This window comes from Chamaea fasciata, unplaced genomic scaffold (assembly GCF_029207755.1).
Source record: "Chamaea fasciata isolate MVZ Bird 193981 ecotype frontalis unplaced genomic scaffold, bChaFas1.0.hap1 SCAF_8, whole genome shotgun sequence".
Taxonomy (NCBI): domain Eukaryota; kingdom Metazoa; phylum Chordata; class Aves; order Passeriformes; family Sylviidae; genus Chamaea; species Chamaea fasciata.
Genome location: NW_027094093.1, coordinates 16,251,346 through 16,276,312, shown reverse-complemented (window position 1 = coordinate 16,276,312; position 24,967 = coordinate 16,251,346). Strand labels below are relative to the sequence as shown.

The window sequence follows — 24,967 nt, the reverse complement described above, 5'->3', positions numbered from 1 at the left end:
CTCACCAATTGGGTCCATGATTTTTACTGCACGTGTAGCAGGACTTGGTTTGCCAACTCCAACCATGTTTTGAGCTCTCACTCTGAAGAAATATTCTTCATTTTCCACAACATCAGTCAGGACAGCTGACAGCTCATCAGCTCCTGTGGTCATAGTTGGCTCCCATCTGATGGTAGCTCTGTTACGCAGTTCAATAACGTAGCCAGTAATCGGGGACCCTCCATCATCCTCGGGCGGTTCCCAGCTAAGTGTGGCTCCAAACCTGTTCACATCAGTAACTTCTACATTTTGAGGAGGACCGGGAACATCTGAGTTTTATTTTAGGAGGAAAAAGGAAAAAGAAGGTATGTAGGTTTTACCTATCGTTAGAATTTGTACTGCTTATTTTATGTAGCCATCAAACACTGAGTTTTTCGTAACTTCTGCTCACCAAATTTGCTCTTAGCTTCCACAGGTGTGTCTGTTTCCACTGGCTCACCAGTGCCCACTCTGTTGCGTGCACTAACACGGAAGAGGTACTCAACTCCTCCTTTCTGAAGTCCAGTAACAGTGTATTCACAGTTTTCAGCACGATCTGTGGCTACAATCCACGTCTTACGCTTGATATCACGTCTTTCAATGACATAGCCTATGATCTTACTTCCACCATCACTTTCTGGTTCTTGCCATGCGAGACCAACTTCACCATCATAAGTTTCAGTGACCTCCAAGTTTCTAACTGGACCTGGAACATCTATTAAAGATATGACAATACTTCAGGGCATTGCATCCATTTTTTTCCCTCTGGCTAGAGAAGAGGAGTCTGTGGGGAGACCTCAATATGATCTACAGCTTTCCCATGAGGGGAAGCAGAGGGCTTCCCCCTCAATAAAGGCTTTTTATTCTGTGAAATGATGGTAAGCAAGGTTTTAATAATACGAGTACTTACCAATGACCTCTACATTGATGAATGCTTCTGCCTGGCCATGTTTGTTTCGAAGCACAACCTTGTACCTTCCCTTATCTGATTTCTTTGCTTCATAAATTTTGAAGGTAGTGCAGTCAGTTGTTGTATCAACAGTTGTTGTGGGCAGAGTTTCCCCTGCTTTCAACCATTCAGCTTCTGCTTTTGGGTAGGCATCATATGGGACAGTCATAGTTAAAGGTTTCCCAACATCAACCACAAGGTTTTGATCACCAGTCTTGATTTTAGGAGCAGCTAAGACGGATGAATATGAAAAGTCAGTACTTGCATATATATATATATATATATATATATATATATATATATATAAAAAAAAATTAACCCAGAAAAGTAAAAGGAGCTGCTGTGTAAACTCTAAGGAAATCCCTCATATACTTGTTGGATAACTTCAAGTAAGAAATATAGGGTGGCTGGCATGTACTGTGTCATCCTATAAAATCAGGTAAGAAGCAGTTGCTTTTTGAGAATTAATTTAATTATTCTGTAAAACAGACAAATTAGGAATTATATGTCTAATATGACTTAAATGAGTAGGCCAAATAATTTTTTTTTGTGACTTACTTAAAAGCTTAAAGCTCCTTTAAGCTTAAATCTTGCTCTTTGATATTTACACATTGAAAAGTGACGTGTTTTCCTTAACAGCTGAATCAGCATGGTATAACAAAATATGTTTGTTGTTTAAATTCATATTCATATAGTTTAACAGATTTGTTAAACAAACTTCAAATTTTCACAATCACTTTTCTCTGATTGTGTATTCATTTTAGTTCAGCTTTTGAAAGAGCAAAAATCAATTTAGTTAAACTAAATTCACTAATCTAAGATTTTCTAAAAGAAGCACAGAGCAAGCAACTTACCAGCTAATTCAAGCTTAGCTCTCGCTTCCTTATCTTTGGCGATAAATCTGTATTCCCCTTGGTCACGAGGTTTTATGTCACACACCTGCAGCCTGTGGACCTTTCCTTCACTCATCATCTGATGTTTATCACCTTGGATGATAATCATGTTGTTTCTCAACCACTTGACCTCCACACCATCTTTGTTCAATTCAGCCATGAAGATGACATCTGCACCAGGAGCTTCATAAATATCTTGTGGTGGTCGAATAATCTCAACAGGGATTTCTGAAATAAATGTTTATTTATTTGGTGTTATTTGTTTATTGTTTCTGTTATTATTAAATAATGTAGAAATAAATCCCACCCAATTTTGCACATACCTTCAACAAAAAGTCTTGCCCTAGATCTCCTGTCATCCACTCCACACGAATATTCACACTCATCATCTAGTCTACAGTCTTTTATTATTAATCTGTGCAGATTTCCATCCTTTTCAAACTGGTATCTTTTATAGGGGAGAAAAATAAGCAGTATTTTAGTTTTCAGACAATAAAGTAAAGCAATAAAGTAAAACAAGCATGTTTAGCACATTAAGAAGAATAATGAAATGTACATACTTTTTGCCTTCTTTGATTTCTCTTCCATTTCTGTACCATTTCACGCTGACTTTCTCTTTGGAAAGCTGGCATGTAAAGACAGCATCATCAAATTCAGTGACAGTCTGGTCCTGAAGATGTTCAGTGAAGTCTGCTGGCGCTTCTGTGATGAGAAGCTCTGCAACTGATTTGTCTTGCCCAGCAGTAACAGTGTATTCACCTTCATCTACAAACCCACAGTCTTTAATGATCAATGAATGCTTGAATTTATCAATTTTGTACAAAATGCGCCTGTCAAATGTGATCTCTTCTCCATTCTTTGTCCATTTGAGAGTTGCATTAAGGCGATTGACTTTGCACCAGAATGTGACAGTTTTCTTTTCCATGGTCTCAATATCTTCAAGGGGCTCAACAATTCTGAGATCCTCCTCTGTTATGGCAAAAAAGCAAACATATTTACATCCTCATATGAAATTGAATGTAAATGATGAAACAATTTTAATTTAGTGCAAATTATTTACCTAATACTTTTAAGGCAGCAGAGCTTTTAACGTGTTCACCTCTCTGGTTTGTCAGTGAGATGGTGTAGGTAGCTTGATCTTTCAACTCTGCGTCTCTGATTCTGAGAGTGTAGACTACACCCTTCTGAACAATAATGTACTTTGAACTATCAAATATTGCTTCATCATCTTTGTACCACTTCTCTTTGGCACCTTCTTTATTGACTTCACAGTTGAAGATAACTTCTTGACACTCATTAACTTCTTGGTCCTTAAGAGGAGTTATAATCTTGAGTTTTTCTGAAATTGAGAGAACAGAAGAAATAGGACATCATGCAGTAAAAAGAATGCAGCAAAACAAGCACATTGATAAAATAAAGCTTACCAATCACTGCTAAGTGTGCTGTAGCTTTAGCTTCACCAACCATGACAGTATACATTCCTGTATCTCCTAGAACAGACTCTTTAACCACAAGTGTTCTCTTTTTGCCATCTGAAATGATGTCGTACTTGTCACCAGGCTCCAGGACTGTGTCACCCCACAGCCACTGTACTGTAATGGCTTCTTTGGATACTGAACAGACAAATTCAGCCTTTTCTCCTTCAAGAACCTCAAGGTTTTGTGGTCTGGTAAGAAATTCTGCCGCAAGTTCTGAAAGAAAACATTTTTGTAGATACATATATTATTTTTCACTTGTGAACAGAATAAACCAAGTTGTGTATTATTACTGATTTTTTAATGTTTTTAATTTCATGGTTTTTTTCCTCAGGATACAAGGCCACCAATGTAGCACTCTTACCATGTACAGTAAGTTTTCCTGTTGTACTAGAGGTTGGGAGTTTGCAAGTGTATTTGGCAGCATCTTCAGGATGAGCATTATGTATAACAAGAATTCTCTTTCTACCATCAGAAATGTGTTCAAATCTACCACCATCAGGCACCTCTTCATCTCCTTTAAGCCAAGTAACTTCAGCATTAGGCTTTGAAACCTCACAGATCAATTTTACAGTGTCATTTTCATTTACTTCGAGATCAGGAAGATTTTTTGTGAAAACAGCCTCTTCCTCTGCAAAAAGAATTTTGAAAGATGAATAAAGTTTTCCATAAAAAAAACCCCACTCTCACATTTTCTATTGTTCACATATTAGAGTCGAAAACACTGTGTTTACCTATCACTGTAAGTAGGCCAGAAGTTCGAGCTGTTTTTGCTTCACAGGAATATTCAGCTTCATCATCAAAGACACATTTATTGATGACAAGAATGTGTTCTGCACCTTTAGAAATTATGTCATACTTTTTGCCTTTTCTAATTTCCATGCCATCCTTAAACCATTTCACCTGTTTCAGAACAAATTAACATGGTTATTAACATGCCAATCATAGATATCAGTGTGTTCTTTTACAGCAGCATAACAAAGTTTTCCCCTCTACCTGAAGGAGTTACTGAGATTAAAAAGTGTCACTACAAACCTTGACATTTGGACGAGAAATTTCACATTCAAACCGAGCAGATTGTTTTTCTTTAACCTCAAGGTCCGTTAGGGGTTTCAGGAAGTCAACACGAATAGCTGCAAGAGAATAGAAAATTTTTAGCAGAGGGAAGTCTATGCTAGAGAAGTAAAAAATTGCCAACATTGATACTCCTGCTAGTCAGAGACACTGGTACATTGCCTTGACAGCACCTAGATATTTGGTAGAAAACTGTGAATTACTCACGCTCCACATTGAGAAAACATGATGTCTTAAAATCCTTAGCATCACAGGAATAAGTTTTTGCATCGTCCAGTGTGCAGCCATGGATTATGAGTTTTCTAACCCTGCCATCAGAAATGATATCATACTTCTTTGATTTGTGAATTTCTTCTCCATTTTTGAACCATTTAACTTTTGCATTTTCCCTAGAAACTTCACATTCCAGTACTGCAGTGGCTTCCTCTTCAACAGTCTGGTCCTCAAGTGGTTTAGTAAATTCAACTGGGGGTTCTAAAAGAAACAGATACATTTTTGATAGAAAAGATCTAAATTTTAGCCGGTCTTCTGCTTGTACAGAACTATCCAATGCTGTTTACTAATTTTCTTTGACTGAATAATCAAAAAGGCTCTTAGGCGTCCCTATTGAAGGTTTCTTAAAACATTTTTTATTTCTAATACACAGACATTTTTTGTTAATTCAGGTAATTTCCTCATTTTCAACCTACTTTCAACGTACTGTAAGATTAGACTGAATGATATCCTTGCCCATGGGGTCTTTAATTAAAAACCATCACAAAGCCTTGCAACTCAATTTCTTCAGCTGAACCATACCCATGTAATCTCAGTGACTCTGAAGTTATACTATGAACTTAGAGAATGCTTAGGGGTTTTTTTTCCAATTTTTCCTTGAATTGCCGGATCAGTGTGTGCAGCTCTTTTCCTTCTCAATGATAACACAGCTAACAAGCAGTACAAGTGGGTATACAGACAATGTTATGTTGTCTCTTGACTGATGGTGCAGTTACACTCTCACAGGTTTCTGGATATTCAAAAGAACAGAAAAAGCCATAGAGCCACAAAGGCTGGTATTCATGGATTCTCTTGAGGCCAACTGAATGTTCAAGTCTGCAGCAAAGCCCTGGAAGTCCTAATTTACTGATTCATTTCCCAGATTTGACTTATTTCCAGTGTTTTCCTTTGTTCAGCTCTTCTGAGAAGTGCAGAGATTTTAAGTAGGTGGCTTTTTTTAATCAGGGAAGTTATCCACCAGTTGAATATTGTATATAGGATTCCACTCATTTGAGAAATAGTGTGCATTAGCTTCCTATTCCAGGATGAATCATGAACGGACCATTAGTGCTGATTATGGTTTAAGTAATATGACTGACTTACCTTTCACAAAAAGATTTGCTTGAGTTCTGAAATCTTTTGCTGTCAGTGATACCTCTCCTGCATCTGTTAACTTGACATCTCTAAGAATAAGTGTGTGAACTCTCCCTTCAGCACGGATCACAACCTTACAAAATACATAAGAAATCCTTTGTGAGCATCTACAACAAGTATTTAAGAAATATTTCAAGAAATAGCATGCCATTTATGATTTGTGGAGTTTGGTTGTCCACTTTCATGTGAAATTTTGACAATTTCCTTTTGTACATACTAGACATAGCTCAATCCTCAAAGCTTTGAGGATTTGGGGGCTGACTTGAGATAATGTCTATTTTGAATAAATACAGAAATTAAGGAAATTTATGGGAGAAGTTGGAATTTCTGGCTACATGTAAAGTTAAAACTTTTGCAGCTATAAAGAGATTTGGCACCCCCCACATACACTTCTCTGGAAATGCCAATTTGACTTTCTGTTGTTATAATTTGGTAAAATATTCTGCCTAAAAGACTAGTTTCTGCGATGACCTATTGCAGAAACTACTTTGCAATCACAGTAAACAAAAAAATCACTTCAATGAATAAAGGTTATAAATGTTCAGCTGAATGCCAGCCACAGAGGTAATAAAATCATTTGAATTAGCAACAGCTAAAATGAAACATTTGTACAATTAGCTTGATTCTTAATGACAGTTGCAAATGTGTTTCAAGAGGTTCTTTTAAATGGGTAGAAAGTGATGCATTGAGTAAATATATGGTTTACTCTCAATTTCATCTTGGTAAAGTTTCAACTGTTCAAATGACAGTTTTGACTGTATATGTAAACTACATGAAATCTGTTTTTTTTTTTAAATGTAATTAAATGATAGCTCAGACAGAAAAGACCAAAATAATGTTCCATTATATGGAATACCAGACATATAATATTTTTCTTGCCAGGCAATCTTAACTATCAATCCACTGCACTGGTCAATAGCTTTTCACACTTTTATTCTGAAACTCAGAATTTATTTCATGACTCATCTGCTGAGTTTCAACTTTATCTGTCCTTAAATACTGTAATAGGGTCCCTTATCATCATGATCTATTTGGATTTTCTTATTTCTACATTCTATTCCTTTTACTAAATAGTTTTTATTTATGCAAATTTTTTAAAGCTCAGAAAGATCTAGCAAAACCTGAAAAAAAATGCTAAAAATTGTATTTAAAAGAAGTAGCAATCTGTACCAAAGTATTATTAGCAGCATTATTACAGGTTCTGAAACTTTTCTAGGTCATGCATTGCCTTGAAAGTTTACTTTGCCTTAGGTTTCCAACTTTTATTTGAATTTTCATTACTTTTTTAAGCCTAGTAGGTGAAAAAGAAGTCTTAAAATAGTAATATCCATTTCCATTTCTTAATGTATTAATTTATGTTTCTTTATTTATTTCCCCTACCATTAACTTTAAACATTAAACTGACTGCATTCCAGGCTGCTCAAATCTCAGAGTTAAGAGCCAGCACTTGATGAAGGGTTAAAAATAGCTAGCGAGAAGTGCTTGACAAGCAAGTCTGCCCAGAGTTATCTGGAGAGCAAGAACAAATGCCTGAAATGGAATTTGAATCCTCTTAATCCCCTTATATGTTGAATTGGACTGCAACTCAGCATTCAGGAGAAAAAAAGGCTTTTCCTGATAACAGCTTTCAAAATCCTCTCACTGTAACCATGTAACCTAAGCAAAAATTATTCAGTATCCTTGTGGCTGAGTCTCCAACAGAATCAGGTACAAAATCACTGTTGTAATGATTGATGTTTTGTAACCTTAGTTTCCCTTTGTATGATAAATAATTGTAGTATCCCAGAAACTGGAATTTCTGGGAAAAACTGATGTATCTCATTTAGCATTTGACACAGCAGTACTACAATACTACTGTGCCTTAGTACTTCAACTGGCAGAGAATAAATAGGAAATAAAGAAGGGGAAGAGATTTGAAAGAGAAGGAGGAGGAGGAAACATGAGAAAAAGTAAATTTTAGTTTCTGTACCTGATCACTGGGCTCCAGTTTCTTTCCTTTCAGGAACCATTCTACTGGGATTCCCTCATAAGAGAGTTCGCAATCGAAGGTTGCTGATTCCCCAGCTGTCACTGTTACATCCTTGAGGGGTCTCAGCAAGCCAATTACTCGAGCTTGGTAAGGAGAAGACATAATTTTTAGATTAGTCACTTCTACCCAAGAGAGAGCTTCTGCCCTTAGGTACTAATCTCCATGGTGGCTTCCCTCAAGAGAGCCAGACATCGCAATGCTGCTCTTTACATTCCCTAAATAGAAGAGGCCACCCTGGGTTCTTAGGGGAGGGCTGGTCACCTACAATTTCCTATTTGCAGAGCATGTTTCTTTAAATTGAACAAGGTCAGCAGGAAAGTTCCTCTGCATCTGTCTCCTTGCCAAGCCTTGCATGCCTGTTGCTAGATAAGGCATGTGTTTCCAAAATAGTGAGGGCTAGGATTGGAGTGGGAAACAAGTCGTCTTCAACCGTATAGTCTGTCCCTGTCCATCAAGCTCTTCACCCTATCCCCAGGAATCACTGTTATCCTATCCTCCCCAGTTAATGTGACACTTTGATGCAGCAGAACCTTTGCTTGATTTCATAACAGCATATATGATGCCAGACCATGAAGCACCCTTCAAGGCCATCTCCTTAATTTTACTTCTCCTATATGAATAAATTATATACAAGGTTAAAAAACACATAGGACATTCCTTAATGAAAAAAATTAAGAAAGCCTGAGTAACTAATCCCTGAGTTGCTGTTCTGGAAAGGATTGCTGTGGGTTCAACACAGGATAGAGATTTACCACCCATTCCAAAGAGGCAGCGTGTACCACGTTTTCACTTGATTAATCAATTAATTTCATTTTAAAAGACACTTACGTTTCACTCGAAGGTGAGCACCAGACTTGGCATTTGCTGCTTGGAAATCTACTCCACCAGCTTGATCCAAGCGTACATTATACAGGGTAAGGAAGTGCTTTTTTCCTTCCTCCTTGATTTCACATTCCTGAAAAAAACAAATTGAAACGATTTTTTCAGTATCTCATTTGTACTACTCACCAAAAGAGCTCTTACTTCTCATATCATGCATTTGTTTTCTTCTACTCCATTCACAACTCTTAGGCCCTCGTGAAATATACCTTATAAACATTCATTCATAGGCCTTTCCTTTCAAACTCTCTTCTTAAGACAGTCAGCTTCCCCTTGGAAAGAAAGGGCAAGAGGCAACACATTTCTGTGCTGACTGAGTAGCCAATATATTAATTTACATGTAGACCAGTCAGAGGTCTAATTCCCCCAAGGGAACTAGAAATTGCTAAGCTTGTGCTCTGACCTTTCCTCAAGAAGACCTTTCCTTCTTTTATCCAGACAGTGATCTTAATGTAACTTCCAACCTTTGTGTATTATTAACATTTGTATTATTCACATCACATAGAAGCCAAAATATTGCCAATTGTGATTGTATTGTTTCTTTATTTCCCAGATCCTTCCAGCAAGGAGTTCAAACTATTTGATTAAGCTCTATACCATTTTACACCAATTATAGCTTTCACAGAAATGAAAAGGAGTTTGGGAATGTGATCTACATCTATTTAAACCAAATATAACTCAAAACCCACAGGAAAAGCATGCAATCTGAAGTATATATTTTTAAAGGCCATTATGTTGAAGTGAATTCCACAAGGTCTTTGCACTTTGGATACATGATTATTAGGTATTGTTAACAATGCAGAATGTGTAATTTTAGGTAAAAATAATTTATTATTTAGCTGTTTTGGATCACATTTTTACTATATTTAAAACATTATTAATGGAAATAATCCACTATTTTTAATGTAGTGACTATTTCTGAAAGCAGAAAGAGAGCAAATTTATTTTCTGCAGTCACCCTCTCCCTAACACCCCACCTCCCTGCAAAGTGTTGAGACACACACAAAAAATATTATGAAATATTTGCTTACAGCTGATTCAGTCAGGGGCTCTCCTTTTAGCTTCCAATTGCCATGGACACCTTCCTCAGAGATTTCAATATCAAAACGGGCAGTCTCTGTCTCAATCACCTCCACACTGTAGAGTGGTCGCACAATCTCAATATCCCGGTCTGGAGAAGAAAAATGCCATTGACTCCCTCAGTCTCTAGCAAATCCCAAAAGGTCTCTACAGAGTAGCCCATTGAAATAACCATACCTTCAATGTCAAGTTTAGCAGAGGTTTGATCAGTCCCACAGTCACAAGTGTACTGTCCGATGTCTGTCTTCAAAGCTTTCTTGAGAATAAGGATTCTCTTTTTACCATCAGCCTTAATAACGACATTCTTTGATGCAGTAATTGGTTTGCCATCCTTCATCCATTTCACTGGGGCATCTGCTTTGCTGATTTCACATTGTAAGATTACTTCATCTTTCTCCACAGCAGTGTAATCCTGTAGCTTCCCAGTGAAATAAGGGTCTCCCTCTGCAAGCAAAAGTTAAGACATATTTCAGTCTGAAGTTTTAGTCTTCCAGAAAGAACAAGTAGTTTCTACCACAAAATAGATTTCCTGTTTATAACCTACAAGAAGGACTAAATACAGTCCCTTTTCACAGTTCTGTTACAAAAAAAGAAAACAATAAGCACCTAAGAAACGATTCAGGACATTACTAATATTACTGACAACATTCTTTTGATGCTCTAAGCGTTTTAGAGCATCGCTTTAACTCGGCAACTTTGCATAAAATTTTAAAGTTATTGTGATCATCCATTGTGAATAGCTACATGGAGACCCAAGGAAGAATAAAAAAAATTTTTAGATTTTCAAAATCATAATTTAGATTTAGGCCAAACCCAAGACTTTCTGATTGCTATTTTTAATTGATAAAACTCTTCTGATAATATACATCAGGTAGATTCTTTTGGTTATTCTTACCAAGAACAGTGAGTTTAGCTTCTGAGGATTTGCCCATGGCTTCCACTTTAATCTGAGAAGTATCATCAATAGTAAGATCTTTTATTGTGAGTTTATGGAATTTGCCATCATCTGTCATGGAAACCACTTTGCTGGTATGCAGTCGTTGGTCATTCTTGAACCAGACCACAGTGATATTTTCATGGGAGAGTTCCACAGTGAACTCTGCAGTTTCTCGCTCCTTCTTTGTTACGTCCTTGAGAGGAGTGATGAATTTCAGGCGGATTCCTATAACAACGTGACATGTCATAGTGTTATCAATATAAACTATGCAAGTATATGAAGCAGAACTCTCCTAGAAAGACAACGTCTAACAAACCTTCAATAATTAGCTTGGCACTTGTTCTTTTATCCTCAGCTTCAAATGTGTATTTTACTTCATCCTCAAAGGCAACAGATTTAATAATCAGAGCATGCTTGGTTCCATCTGAAATAATTTCAATTCTTTCATCAGGAATGATCTCTTCTGTTCCTTTCAACCAGCGGAAAGTCTTGGGTTCTCTGGAGACCTCACATTCAAACTTAGCTTCATCCTTCTCAAAGACCTTCACATCACTTAGTGGAGTGATAAAGATAAGAGGCAGTTCTGAAATCAAAGAAGATCTCATTCAGGTCAGTTTGTACTGTGCTTTCTGACACTAGATTTGTTCTCATGCCCTGAAATACACAGGGAAATGTTGGCCAAGTGCAGACCGTACCTTTCACTTTCAGATTAGCAGCACTTTTAGCATTGGCAGCTTGGAAAGACACTTCTCCAGTCATATCAAGTTTGCAGTTATGAAGGACAAGAATATGCTTCTTCCCATCTTCAATGATTTCACAGTCCTGGTGATAAAGAAACACACATCCCACCCCAAATATTAGTATTCTAAGAAACCACTAAGAAAACACTATTATTGATCATTTTTTCCCACTGGACATTATGGTGTAAAAATAAAGAAGAAGGCTTACAGGTGAAGGTGTTAGGGTTTCTCCCTTTAGCTTCCATACAGGATGGACATCAGGCTCAGAAATCTCAATTTCAAAGCGTGCTGTTTCACCAACAAATACTTCCACTCCATACAGTGGGCGCTCCACTTTAATTAAGCGATCTAAAAAAAAAAATCAAAAATCAAAAATTCACATCTGTTTACTCACAAATTGTATACCATAGAAATGTAATACTGGAAAGCATCTCCCTTCTTTTTTTGGGCATTCAAATGCTATGACCAGTAAGTGTTTATCTAACCTCTTCCTAAAAAGCAGGAGGTCGGCAGTCTGCAACCTAGTTCCATAATATATCTGGAAATATAGTTATTTTTGGTAAGAATATTTTTCCTAATAATTAGCCCAGCTCTCTGTTACAGTGAACTAAATTGATATTTTTCCTGATGGTAACTGGACAGAGAGAGTAACTGATCATTTATGTCTTTGTAACAGCTATTTACATATTGCCAAATATATTGTCTCTTGTAATCACATTTAATAACTTTAAATCTAGATATTTAATCTAATTTATCATTCATCATAACAGCATGCTTTCCACGGGTACATTTTTGGTCTTGCTCTCTAGAGGGTGTCTGTCTACACTGGTTTACAAAGGTTTTGGTACTTCCCCTTAGCAAAGACATGATTACTTACACTCAACGCTGATGTTGGCGCTTGTCTTGTCGGTTCCACAGTCACACTCATAAAGACCTTTATCACTCTCTGCAGCCTTCTTGATCTTCAGGATACGGCGCAAGCCATCCGTTTTTATGGAAATTCTGTTGGAAGCTATTAGCTCTTCACCATCCTTGTACCATTTTACGGGCACATCTTTGCTAAGTTCACACTCCAGAGTAATATCATCTTTCTCTACAGCACTGTAGTCTTGCAATTTCACAGTGAAATATGGATCGGCCTCTACAAAAGCCATAGTGGATAAAATAAATTGGTTATATAAATATACTAAAATGTCAATATTTTGTCACTTTCTACTTACAAAAATGGTTAATATTTATTCTATAGCAGGTTTTAAATTATTTATGTAATTACCTAACACTTTCAGGTTGGCTTGTGTGTTCAAATCCTTGACTACAGCCTTTATTTCTGAGATATCATCAAGTGTTACTTCTCTCATTTCTAGTTTATGAACTTTGCCTTCTGAAGTAATTAAAACTGTTCTGCTTGTATGAAGTCTCTTCTCATTTTTGAACCATTTCACAGGCATGTCTTCATGAGAAAGCTCAAACTGGAAGTGAGCTGTTTCTCCCTCTTTCACTGTTTGATCCTGTAGAGGTGATATGAACTTCAGCCTTACACCTGTAATGTAGACACATAAATACAATCAGAAGAATAGCTAATGTAGTCCTGAAAGATATATTTGTTATCCTTTTTTAAAATTCTTTCATTCATGAGAAAATACTTGCCTTCCACAAACAATCTTGCTGTGCTCTTCTTGCCGTCAACTTCAGCAGTGTATTCTCCCTCATCATCAAACTGTGAATCATTGATAACAAGAATGTGCTTCTTTCCATCTGCAATGATGTCAAATTTTTCTCCGATCTTGAGTATATCAGTGCCCTTAGACCATATGACATTGGCCTCTCTGGTAAGGACACATTCAAACCTTGCTTGGCGCTTCTCAGGAACAGTGACATCTTTTAGGGGCACAGCAAAGTCCAATTCGATTTCTGGAAGCAGAAGAGAACACATCATTTGTAATGTGCTCCATGTGGACTCTGCCTAAGCTGGTGTCACCGTGGGGCACCGTACCTTTGACTGTCAGGATAGCTGTGGTGACGGCATTAAAGGCCTGGTAAAGGACTTCGCCAGCTTGCTCCAGCTTGACTTTGTGTAAGGTTAGGAAGCGTTTCCCTCCTTCAGCTTTGATTTCACATGTCTGGAGGGATGACAGACTTCGTTACATACAAATACCAGTGCAATGCAAATGCCTCGCTGCTAGGGGTTTTTAATAAAGGGATTTTCATAAACATTGCATATGTGGTAAAGAGTCGGGTAGGAAGAATGAAACTGCTTTCCAAGGAAAGTTAATGCTTTTATGCAATATTTAAAATATGGAGTACATTTCTTCAGCATTCTGCACTTCTTTAGAATTTCAGAATCATTCCTACAATGTATGTAGGATATTTCTATTATTGCTTGAATTACGCACTCTATTTCCTTAAGAAAATGAAGGCCTTCAAAACTTAGCTGTTATAAAACATAATCCTTCCTTGGAGAATCAGTATTTTTAATCATTCTGGTTGAGTAGCAGTGATACATCTTAACATAAAGATTCAAGGAATGTGTTCACAGCATTTAATGCAATTAATTTTGTAGTAAAATTCAAGGATGCTTACAGGTGAAGGTCTCAGGATTTCTCCTTTCAGCTTCCATTCACCAGGAACATCCTCTTCAGATATTTCTGTATCAAAGCTTGCTGTTTCTTTTTCATAAACGGTAACATCCTCTAATGGCTTCAGAAGCTCAACTTCACGTTCTACAATGCACAAATGAACACATATATGATTAAATCAAGTTTTGATCTAATAATTTGATCTAATAATAATTCAGGTTACCTTTTTTGTTTGTTTATTTAGATGTTTTTCAACATTGGCCTACAAGCTCATTAAATATAATCCAAATAAAAGCTTCCTTACCACCAAGGGTCAGTTTAGCTGGGTATCTGCGACCTTCAACTTCTACTGAATATTCTCCAATATCAGCAGGACCAGCATTCTTGATTTTCAGGAAAACTTTATTTCCTTCTTTCAAGATTTCTGTCTTGTCAGTGGGTTCAGCAGGGATTTCCTCATCTCCTTTAAACCATTTAATGTTTGGTGTATCCTTGACAATGTCACAGCTGAAAGTAGCTGTTCCTTTTGGTTTAACATGCTGGTCTCTTATGGGTTTTACTAGCCAGTCCCTTATAACTTCTGCATGATAAAAAGTTACACAAGAAAACAGCTCAGAACACTTTTATTACAAATGGACATGTCATAAAACAGAATAAGAACTAAGAGATTTTGTATTACTACAAGTTTTTGATAGCTGCAAAAATCTTATCTGTCCACTTATGTTGTAATACAATGAGAAATAGTTTTCATAGTTTTAAAGCAGCCCAAATATCCAAGAGAGAAAAAAGAACATGATTTTGGTTGCTTACCTACTACCCTAACACAAGATGAGCATGATAGTTCAGAGTCTTCCACAGTAACAGTGTAAGTGCCAGCATCAGCATCATCAGAATCATTGACTGTGAGGGAATGTGACAAACCAATAACACCCAGAGCAAATTTCCCTGGCTTGGCTTTGATGATTTTACCATCCTTTCTCCAGACCACATTTCTTTCTTTGTTAAGCTCACATGTTAAGTACAGTGGCTGGGTTTTAACGACAGTCACTTCTTCTTCAAGGGTTTTCACAAATCGCACTGGGAGTTCTGTGGGAAACAAATTATTTTGATTTGTCTCCTTTATATATAGAACATGTGATGCAGAAATACCTTTTATAATATGTGTAGTGATTGAGGGAAACCAAAGGATGCATCTACCAATCTACTGTAAAATTACAGTGTACCAGTTTTAGTTTGAGGAGTAGCTAGCCTACTGATAAATTTGTGTCAGGGGTTTTGTAAAGAGCATAATATTCTACTCCATCTGGGTAAAACAGAATTGCTTATCTTTGCCCAAATAGGTCAGTGTCGCTTACCAGATGGTGGAGTGCTACTTACCTCTCTTCATTGTTTCACTACTTCCATGGGAATGTCTTCTGCTAATAGACCATTAAGAGCTCAACAATGACATGACACATTACACTGTACTATTGTAAGATGCTCCACACAGAGAGAAAGAGCCAAAGCATCTTAACCTAGATAAAAAGAGGCCACAGTCCCACTAGGTATCCAGTTTTTCTACCGGATCCCTGGAGGAAGACCGGACCCATCTCACCCTTACTGGACCCTTTTTTCAACAAGACCATCTCTACTCCAACAGAACCACATCTGCCACTCCAGAAGGGCTTACTGTGGACTGCTCCCAACACCCTGACCAACAGGGTGTCAGGTTGTATTTCTGACTCTGTCAGGGTTTTTCTAAGATTTCTTGTTTGTTTGTTTGCTAGCTTATTCTTCTGTACTACAACATCTGTATTTTTATATCCCTGGTAAAGAGCTGCTATACCTATTCCCAAAATCTTTGCCTGACAGCCTTTTAATTGCAAATTTATGATAATTTGGAAAAAAAAGAAAAAGCTTACATTTCAAGAGAGACTCCAACCTGCCCTGGCAGATACCTGTCTATCTAAATCAAGACAATTTGAAACAGGGAATACCTTCAACGATAAGTTTGGCAGTAGAGGTCTTCTCTTTGTTCCCCAGTCGTAATACACAAGTATATTCACCAGCATCAGACAGCTGGACATCAATAATATGCAGCTTCCTATCTTTGCCATCAGCAATAAACTTGTGTTTTGGGCTCTCTCGGATGTTACTTCCATCTTTCATCCAGCTGGTGATTGCAGTGGATGGTGAAATAAGGACTTCAAAGATTGCAGAGGACCCAACAGACTCAGCTTCTTTTAGCACTATATCTTTCATCTCCTTGACAAACTTCAGTGGTACAGCTTTGAGTTGGTAAGTAAATGGAGGCTCTTCAGGAGGTTTTTCACCACCACTGCCTGGCCTGAGTTTCCTTCTCTCTGCATCTGCTGGTGAAGGTGTCTTCTTGGCTGTAATTCAGATTCAGAAATGAATAAACTAATCCTGATTAATTGCTTTTGATTGTAGGCTGTGCTGATTTTGGTTGGGGGAGATTTAACAGTCTTCTAAGTAGCTACTATGGGGCTATGATTTGGATGTGTGTTGAAAGCAGTCTTGATAAAAGAGATGTTTTTGTGATTGCTGAGAGGCCTTTGCAGAGCCAAGGCCTTTTCTGCTTCTCACACAGCCCCACCACTGAGAAGGCTGGGAGTTCACAAGAAATTGTGAAGAACTATAGCCAGGAAAGCTGATCCCAACTGACCAAAGTGATATCCTACACCATATGGTGCTATGGTCAGTATATAAAGCAGGGGAAAGAAGAAGGAAGGGGCGGGGGGAAGGGGGGGGGGCAGGGGTGCATGCATTCAGAGTTACGACATTTGCCCTTCAACAGATGGAACCCTGCTGTCCTTCATATGGGTGGACACATCCCTGCTCATAGGAAGTGGTGAATAAATTCCTTATCTTGCTTTGGTTGTGTGCTCCGCTTTTGCTCAGCCCATGAGTTTTCTCACTTTAACCCTTCTTATTCTTTCCTCCCTCCCACCATAGGGAAGTGAGCGAGTTGCTGTCTGGAGCCTGATTCTCTGTTGGAGTTAAACCATGACAAGGTATTGCTTGCAATTTCCTACCTTTGACTGGACTGATACCCTTCGGAGATTCTTCTTTTGGTGGCTTGGCCTCTGAAGTAGAACAGCAAGATAATTAGGAATGTAGTTAAATAAACATACTTACTAAAACTAAGACAAGCATTTATTTTAGATATCAGATTTTTTCTTCTTTTAGTAACCTACATGTAAAAGGGGGGGAAAGGGGAGGAAAGGGGAGGAGAAAACATATCTCTATTTTTATAGAACTTCTACTGTCTATATCTCAATAGTAAGATCAATATCCTGACAAGTGGGAATGACATATTCAGCAGTAGAACCTAACAGGCAGCTTAAAAGCTCCTATTTCCTTAATCTGTTGTCCTGCCCATTAATTTGTAAAATTTTTTCATTCCTTGATATTTGATTTAAGATTAGGCCCTTGATCAATACCCACCTGTCAGCCAAAATAGTTTAAGTGCTTATTAAAATTATACAAGTTTTGTTTTGGATTATTTGTTGTTTTTTTTTTGTTTGTTTGGGTTTTTTTTAATCCAAACACTTTTACTAATGAACTTCACAAGAATATAAGATGTGTAAATTAAATATATGTTTCAGGACAATGTGGTACTTTTACAAGTGACGGATGTTCTGTTAGTAACTTAATTTGCAATGAATCATCACAGACTTTTGAAAATATTACCCACGCTATGAGGTCTCTCATTACCTTTTTGTGAAGGAAATATAAAAGATACTTTTAATGAGAGAATGATATGAGTGAAATGCAGGACAGATTTTATCGCAGTGGATGGAAAAATGAATACCAGAAAAAAATGTGAGTTTTCCTGAGAAGACAATGGCACATAGAACGATTTATGAAGTCTTAGAAGAGTATATGACCAAGAAAATGAACAGTGATCACACAGCTGTATGTACAGACAGGTAAGACAAACACATGAAAAGTGGCTGAATGCCAATAAAGCCAGCTGACAGACTTGATGGAATTGCAAATGGTGTTACTAAAACACAGTGGCAGGTGGTACTCTCCTGAAGCAAATGGTGCAAGCACTTCGTGGAAGAATTTGGCATCAGTCTTCCTCACCTCGCTTTGAGTGAGACTTTGCTGGAACATCCAGAACTTCACATGATTCTCCAGGTGCATCCAAATTCTTATTTTCACTCGAAAGCCTAGTACCCTGCTCAGTCAGGTGAGCAGGTTCTGATTTCTGGCATTCTTTCTCTCCTTCTGCTTTCTTGGAAGTTACTACCTTACCTACACTTGAGGAGTAAGTATCTTCTCCATTTGCAAGGATCCCTTTGCTTGATGATGATTTCTCTATGAGCTTTCCCTTCTCTTTTTTCATGGTACCAGGTGTGCTTTTTCCAGTGCCATGTTCAGGTGATGTTTCTTCATCTGATATATCTACTGTAGATTGCTTTTCTTCAATTTTATCTTTTCTGCTTTTGTGATCTAGAGTTTCTTTATGTTCATCCTGAATAGTATGAACTTGAATTTGTTTTTCATCTTGACTTTGTGGTGACTGAATAGCAACTTTCTTTACGGACTCAGACACGACTCCCTTTCCATGTTCACCCATGGAAACTTCACTTTCCATTCCTCCTGTGATCACTGTATCAAATTCTTTTTCCACAGGCAGAATTTCAGGGGCATTTGACTGCCCAGTTTTGCCTTTTTTTAAGTGCGTGCTGAAGATAGTTTTTTCTTCCTTCTCTGGTATAATCTTCTTGCCTGTTTTTTTATCACTTAGGAGTGCTTTCTCAGCCAACAATTGTCCTAAACCCTCCTCATACTGAACTTCTTTCTCTGTAGAGTATTTTTCTCTTGCTTTCATTTCTATTACCTCTGACTTAAGAACAGATGGTTTAAAGATTGTGTGAGGTTTTTCTCCGGGAACCTCCTCATATTCAATGGGGTGTTCTAGGTCAACGTCTCTTCTCAATCCTGGCTGAGCTTCCTCAGACAGGTCTAAGGAATGCACTTCTGCTGACGTATAATCCTGATTCTCATCTTTCTCATCATCTTGAATATCTTCCATTTTCTTTGCTTCTTTGTTAAGAATCTTATCTACAGGAATTTCAGGTACTGTGCTACCAGATTGCTTCATCCTCTGAATTTTACTTTTTATGTCATGTACCTTCATGGATTCTCCAAGAGTAAGTTCATATTTCTCTGGAGTAAAACCTCCTCTCTCATTTTCATTTCTAAGATGAGGAGTTTCAGCTATGCCTGCCTCTATGATGTCCTGTACAAACGAAGTTTTATCCTTAATGTGAACTTTCTCAGGTTGCAAATGTTTCTTTGATTTTTTCTCTTTTCCTAGAAGCCCTTTCTGGTCCCTGGGCTGATATGTCATTCTGGGTTTATGTTCATAAGTTGATTCAATTTCTTCTTCTTTTTCATGGTCGGGAATCTCTCCTTCATGAAGAACACAACATTTTTCAGGGACCTTCTCTACAGCATCTTCCATATGAACAATAAATTTAATTTCATCCTCCTTTTCTTCTACAGAATCTTCTTCCACATGTTCAGATGTCTTAGAAATCAATTTCACTTCCTCATCAGGTAGTAGTAGTTCCTCCTTTGTGTAAGCAATGCGATCCATTTCAACTTCTAATTTCTCACCTGTAAGAGTAGTCTTTCCTGAAACTACAGGTGTCATTTCTCGTTCCTCTTCTTCAGAAGCCAGGATGAAATATTTAAGAGATACTTTCTCCTGTTCATCTGTCTCTGACTTCAGTATTCCACCAGCTGTTTCCAGTGAGATTTTATACTCAAGTGGCTCTATGGCTGAAACTGTCTCCTTAGGACTCACTTTCTCCTTTGCATGCAAGCTTTTTTCAACCAAAATCTTCTTTAACACAATTGACTCAGGCTTTTCTTCTTCCACTGAGGGCATTTTATCTTTATGCTTTAGTACAGATGATGCATCAGGCTTTTCTGCAGCTACAAAGGTTTCATAGGTAATGGTAATTTAGAGAATAAGAATAAGAATCAGGAACAATATATTTTAAGACAAATTTTACAGCTATACCTGAAATAAAATGAACATAGAACACTTTTTCTTTACACAACAGAAACTTACAACATAACAACGAAAGAAAGGTAAGAACAGCACACACAGAAAATAGAAAACCTAAGTAAATCACTGTTAGTAGTGTCTCATTGGACCAGCAATTTAAATCCAGAAAATAACAGCTATCTGGTCACTGATATAAAATAGGTTAATTCTGGCACTGCAGGCTACATCACCAGTTCAATGGCCAAGAGACATTAATGATTTGGCTTCTGAAATGCCCAAGATCTGAGCTCTACTGCAGCACGAGGCCCTTTGAATGGTGGGGGAGGAAAATGGACATCGGCTCTGTTGATGGAGCACAGGCTCAGAGAGTTTCCAAGGAAAGGGAACCATCACAGCTCTTTTTTTTTTTCCACAGCAGGCTTTGTTACGGGGTCCTAAGCATAGCAGATGAAAGTAGCAATACTCTAATTCTTTAACATCACTGTCAATTTCCCTCAATGCTTCAATGATAAATCAAAACCAGGAAACCAAACAACATAACAATTGTTCAGAAATGTGTAACTTCTCTTTGTCTACACAGAAAATACAAGATGCAATTCACAAAACACATATCAGGACATGAGGAACATCAAGAATTCAACCGAATATGCAAATTTCATAGTAGGACAACAAATAAAGACACACATATTACCATCCAGACAAAAGAGCACAGATTGGTCTCCATGGTATATCAGAGATGTTTTTGTTTTAAATTAGGTGACAGTACCTGGAGTAACAAGATCCTTGAATAGGACTTCAAATCTTCCTGTAATGAACGAGTTATTGTACAGCTCTTCCCTCTTTTTATACTGAAGGTACTTAGGTATATCAGAGAAAAATCTTCTAAATAGCATAGAATACACATAAATACCTGCTTTCTTTCCAACAACTGGAGCTGTCACTGGAGCAGCAACAGTGGGTGCTGGCTCTTCAGCTGGTTTTGGAGATTTTAGAGCTGTATGGGGTAAAAAAAAGTTTAATACATTACTTTAGGTTCTTTAAAATGTTTTGCAGATGCTAGGAAAGTTCTAGTCTTATTAATTCTAAAGGCCTTCATGCGGACACTTTTAATATTCAGCTGCACAAGGTGCTGAGTCATCTCGTCTAGACTGTGCTTTTGCCAAGAAAGGTTAGACCAGATTACCCTTGAAGTCACCTTCCAACCTGGTATTCTATGATTGTATGAACAATGTTTTAGTGAGAAATCCCTGAACAGAAAATGTCAGACACACAAGAAAGGCTTCACCAGGATGTACAACTAAAGACTTCTTACCTACTACAGGTTTAGGTTCAGGCCCAGGACCTGGGACAGATGCTTGCTTAGTTTCTGCCATTTCAAACACAGAAATTACAAGTAGGTTAGTTTACATTTTTTGCAATCACGTGGATTATTAGAAGTTAGGAGCAACAACACACAGAGAGCTAAAGGAAGACTGAATTTATTGGTTTCTATTTTATTTGGCCAAAAAGCAAGAAATTACCTTAACTCTTGTAAAGCAAGATTGCAAACAATGGAAAAAAAGATGAATTTTTCAAGCATTGAAGAATAAAGACAACAAGAAATCCATAAGATTGCAAAATGGTTATGAGGACACAGTAGTCGTGACAGAATGGAGGACAGTAATGCATTATGTTAATAGAGCATGATATTCAGCGCTGAATATCGTTTAGTTGCTGCAATAAAGAAAAAGAGCACCACAAGTCTGTACCTTTTGGTGGTTCAGGCACAGGTTTCTCCTCTTTTTTTATGGCAGGTATCTCAGATTTCTTCGCAGGAATTTCTGGGACTTTAAAATAATATTTTTTTGTAAGATATATTAAAACATCTTGAATCCCTAAGTAGAACATCCTCAAGTGTATTTAAAAGCTTTCATTGTTTTTATTTGTAAACAGTTTCAGAGGTTCATAAGGTTTTGGAATATTTCTTACAGTAAGGTTTGAATAAATTAGAAAGTAAAAATGGGTAAAAGGACACATACTTGTAAAATGTTACCTAAAAGAATGTTTGGATTAACTATTTTGCTGTAGTTATATTTTTATCATTATTATATAAAATATTTGTAAAGATCTTTCCTATACACAATGAAGATCGAGAAACTATCCCAAAATACAGAATACAGATCCAAATGCGAATGTTAAACTTGGTTGTGCTCCAGCTAAGACTTAAATTGCACAATTAGGCCATTGTAAGCTACCTTTTAAGATATTAGTTCCATTCCTGAACTTAAGAAAATGCTACTTAATAGTGGGATTAATTAAAAAAATAGATTTGATAATAATCTAGTACCTTCAGGTTTCTTAATTTTTTCTACTGGTGTCGGTATTGGTTTAACTTCTGGTTTAGGCTCTTTTTCTGGTTTAGGTTCCTCCTCTTCAGGTTTCTTTTTAAGAACTTCAAAAGAAAAGAAATCTCAGTTTTTAAAGCACAGGCAAACAAAAAAAATAAGACAGTGAACAAGGCAAAGATTAAAAAACTTCATTCATAAAGAAACAGGAAAATAAAATATATAGCTCAATAGAAATAGAAGATTTGTGTAACTGTTCAAGATACTGAAAGTCACTTAAAATTCAAATCATCTAAGGAAAAAAGAAATTTTTATTAAGAGCAGTCCATCTGAGAGAAAAGATTTTAATGTTGACTATGATAGATTAAAATTTCTTGTAATATCTTATATATTTATTCTCTTATTTAAATGATGAATTGCTATATATAACTATGAATTATTAACTGTAGTTAAAGATGATATTTAGGGACACAATGCAGGATTATAGATTAAACTCCAATTGACTTCTGTGAGAGAACAATACTAAATCCCCAAGTATTGTATCTGGAGAACTCAAATTTATATCATGCCTGTTTTTCATTTTATTGATTTTACTTGGTTTTGTCCTCTCAGTCTCCATCTTGGGTATGGAATGACACTGTCATCTGAAAAATGGAATATTATATTTTATTATGTTGTCTGAAATTTGAAGGTAGAAGGTACACAGGCATGAATCATCCCTCTGTTGTATTTCAAAAAGAATTGTAACTAGTGTTTCATTTTTATAAGCAATAGTTGAGTACAAAACTATTCAGAATGCCCCAGACTTTGCAGGAAATGGGATTGATGTCCAATAGCACCACAGGATTCTGTGCGGTACTTTGAAGAAAACCATAAAAGAGATTACACATGTAACTTAAAAAACATTTACATGTGGGCAGTGGAAGACTCTCAACTCTAGTATAAAGAGATAAGGAAAATGGAATAGAGAAACATAGGGAACTAGATTTTCATTGCTCTGCTCTGTTTTCACTAGAGATCCTTTGCATCTGAGAGACTTTCAGGCTATACCCCCTTCCTCCCTGCAACTACAACTGTTTTTGCCAAGAAACAGACATTAGATAGTATTTGCTCATGTAATGTTCTACACCACATATGTGAAACAATTTCACTTAGAGGAATACGCTGATCAATGTTAAAATACTGGTTTTTTAAAAACAGAGTCAAGTTACTATACCTCTTTTCAAAACAACTTCTTCTTTTGGTGGGGGAGTAGCCTCAGGAATTACTTTGCGAGGTTTCTTTACAAGTCCAGGCACTTAAAAGAATATTATTCCAGATTTTATTATAGGTTCATACCAGCAGTAACAGTCAACCAACAATTAGCACTTCCAAATACACAAATCAAATACGAGTCCACTACTGAATATTAATATCAAAGGTAAAACTGGTGCTATTGAAGCCAATAGTTTTAATGTCTTTTCTATACAATTTGCATACTGCTGTCATCTAATCTTATACATAAGAGAAAGTTTTCATACAAATCAACAGAAGAGAAGTATGGTTTGAGAAAACCATAAAGGTTATGTATTCAAGAAGAATCATCATCATAACATTTTTTATTTCCTTGTCCTCCTTCTCTACAGGCTTATGTTAGACATCTATTCATATTAGCTGTCTGTCTGTGATATTCATAAGGATCCACTTTAACCTCAAGACTTGGAACAGCATTAAGGAATGTCCACTGCTTAGCTGCTTAGTTTATCTTAAACTCCAGTACATATGAATAATATAAAGGCATACCTGTGAAGTGGCTTGCTCAATACATTATTCATTCCCATCTCTAGAAAGTGTTCACTCACAAAATAAGTTACATTTCAGAAAAATAATAACCTAAGTATGTTGGAACAATGGTGTATACATTTAAAGAGTATTTTAATTTTTATTACTAGCTAAGTAGAAAACCAAAGTAAGCACCTACACAAGTGATAAAACTCATAAAAACTCTCTCTTCTTCTATGTTTCTGTCTCTTACATCTCACGGATTGCATGATGGGCAATTAAAGTGGACAGAAATATAACACACACATATACGCCCACGATGGAGGTGCATGTTAAGCATAATCTAATATAGACAGTCTTTTGGTATATTTGAGCAAATCAAACAAGAAGATACTGAGGACTACAACTTTTGGCTCATGAGAGGTTTATTTTAAGCTAGACTCTTATATTAGCTAGGTACCTTTAGCAGGTGGGGGTTCCAATTTCGGAGCCTCAGCAGGTTTTGCAGCCACAGCTTTCTTCCTTGCCTCAGGAGCTTTAAAGAAAATTGTTTGAATTTTACAACACACATTAGACTCCAAAAAGAAAGTAGTTTTCTAAAAAATCCAAACATCTCATTAATAGTGTTGATGTAAAAGAAAGGAAAAGAAAAAGCTGCAAAGCTAAGATCCCTGCTGATTAACTGTTTAGAAAAAGTCAGATGGTATGTAGGAAGCACAACTGATCTGAAACCCGTGTTCATGTAACACCAGCAAATTATTCCTGGGGATTCTTTTCATTTGTAAGAATATGTT

General features: G+C 36.9%; 1 protein-coding gene across 1 annotated transcript in view; it reads right to left on the bottom strand.

The window, feature by feature from the left end:
• Positions 1-24,967, bottom strand: part of TTN (titin) — a 241,187-nt gene that overhangs the window by 84,026 nt on the left and 132,194 nt on the right. The window contains exons 157-192 of the mRNA XM_066189851.1: positions 24,634-24,708; positions 23,629-23,709; positions 22,415-22,519; positions 21,837-21,914; positions 21,401-21,454; positions 20,999-21,082; positions 17,093-17,143; positions 16,034-16,429; positions 14,868-15,143; positions 14,362-14,637; positions 14,062-14,201; positions 13,475-13,601; positions 13,129-13,392; positions 12,755-13,021; positions 12,359-12,622; positions 11,690-11,829; positions 11,437-11,563; positions 11,058-11,324; positions 10,700-10,966; positions 9,982-10,248; positions 9,756-9,895; positions 8,674-8,800; positions 7,786-7,928; positions 5,766-5,889; positions 4,617-4,883; positions 4,371-4,468; positions 4,070-4,238; positions 3,700-3,966; positions 3,285-3,551; positions 2,921-3,199; positions 2,421-2,829; positions 2,184-2,308; positions 1,822-2,088; positions 929-1,198; positions 431-733; positions 6-308 (exon numbers count right to left, since the gene is read on the bottom strand). Of these exons, the coding sequence (XP_066045948.1) occupies positions 6-308; positions 431-733; positions 929-1,198; positions 1,822-2,088; positions 2,184-2,308; positions 2,421-2,829; positions 2,921-3,199; positions 3,285-3,551; positions 3,700-3,966; positions 4,070-4,238; positions 4,371-4,468; positions 4,617-4,883; positions 5,766-5,889; positions 7,786-7,928; positions 8,674-8,800; positions 9,756-9,895; positions 9,982-10,248; positions 10,700-10,966; positions 11,058-11,324; positions 11,437-11,563; positions 11,690-11,829; positions 12,359-12,622; positions 12,755-13,021; positions 13,129-13,392; positions 13,475-13,601; positions 14,062-14,201; positions 14,362-14,637; positions 14,868-15,143; positions 16,034-16,429; positions 17,093-17,143; positions 20,999-21,082; positions 21,401-21,454; positions 21,837-21,914; positions 22,415-22,519; positions 23,629-23,709; positions 24,634-24,708 (7,164 nt within the window). The remainder of the gene's footprint in view (positions 1-5; positions 309-430; positions 734-928; positions 1,199-1,821; positions 2,089-2,183; positions 2,309-2,420; positions 2,830-2,920; positions 3,200-3,284; positions 3,552-3,699; positions 3,967-4,069; positions 4,239-4,370; positions 4,469-4,616; positions 4,884-5,765; positions 5,890-7,785; positions 7,929-8,673; positions 8,801-9,755; positions 9,896-9,981; positions 10,249-10,699; positions 10,967-11,057; positions 11,325-11,436; positions 11,564-11,689; positions 11,830-12,358; positions 12,623-12,754; positions 13,022-13,128; positions 13,393-13,474; positions 13,602-14,061; positions 14,202-14,361; positions 14,638-14,867; positions 15,144-16,033; positions 16,430-17,092; positions 17,144-20,998; positions 21,083-21,400; positions 21,455-21,836; positions 21,915-22,414; positions 22,520-23,628; positions 23,710-24,633; positions 24,709-24,967) is intronic.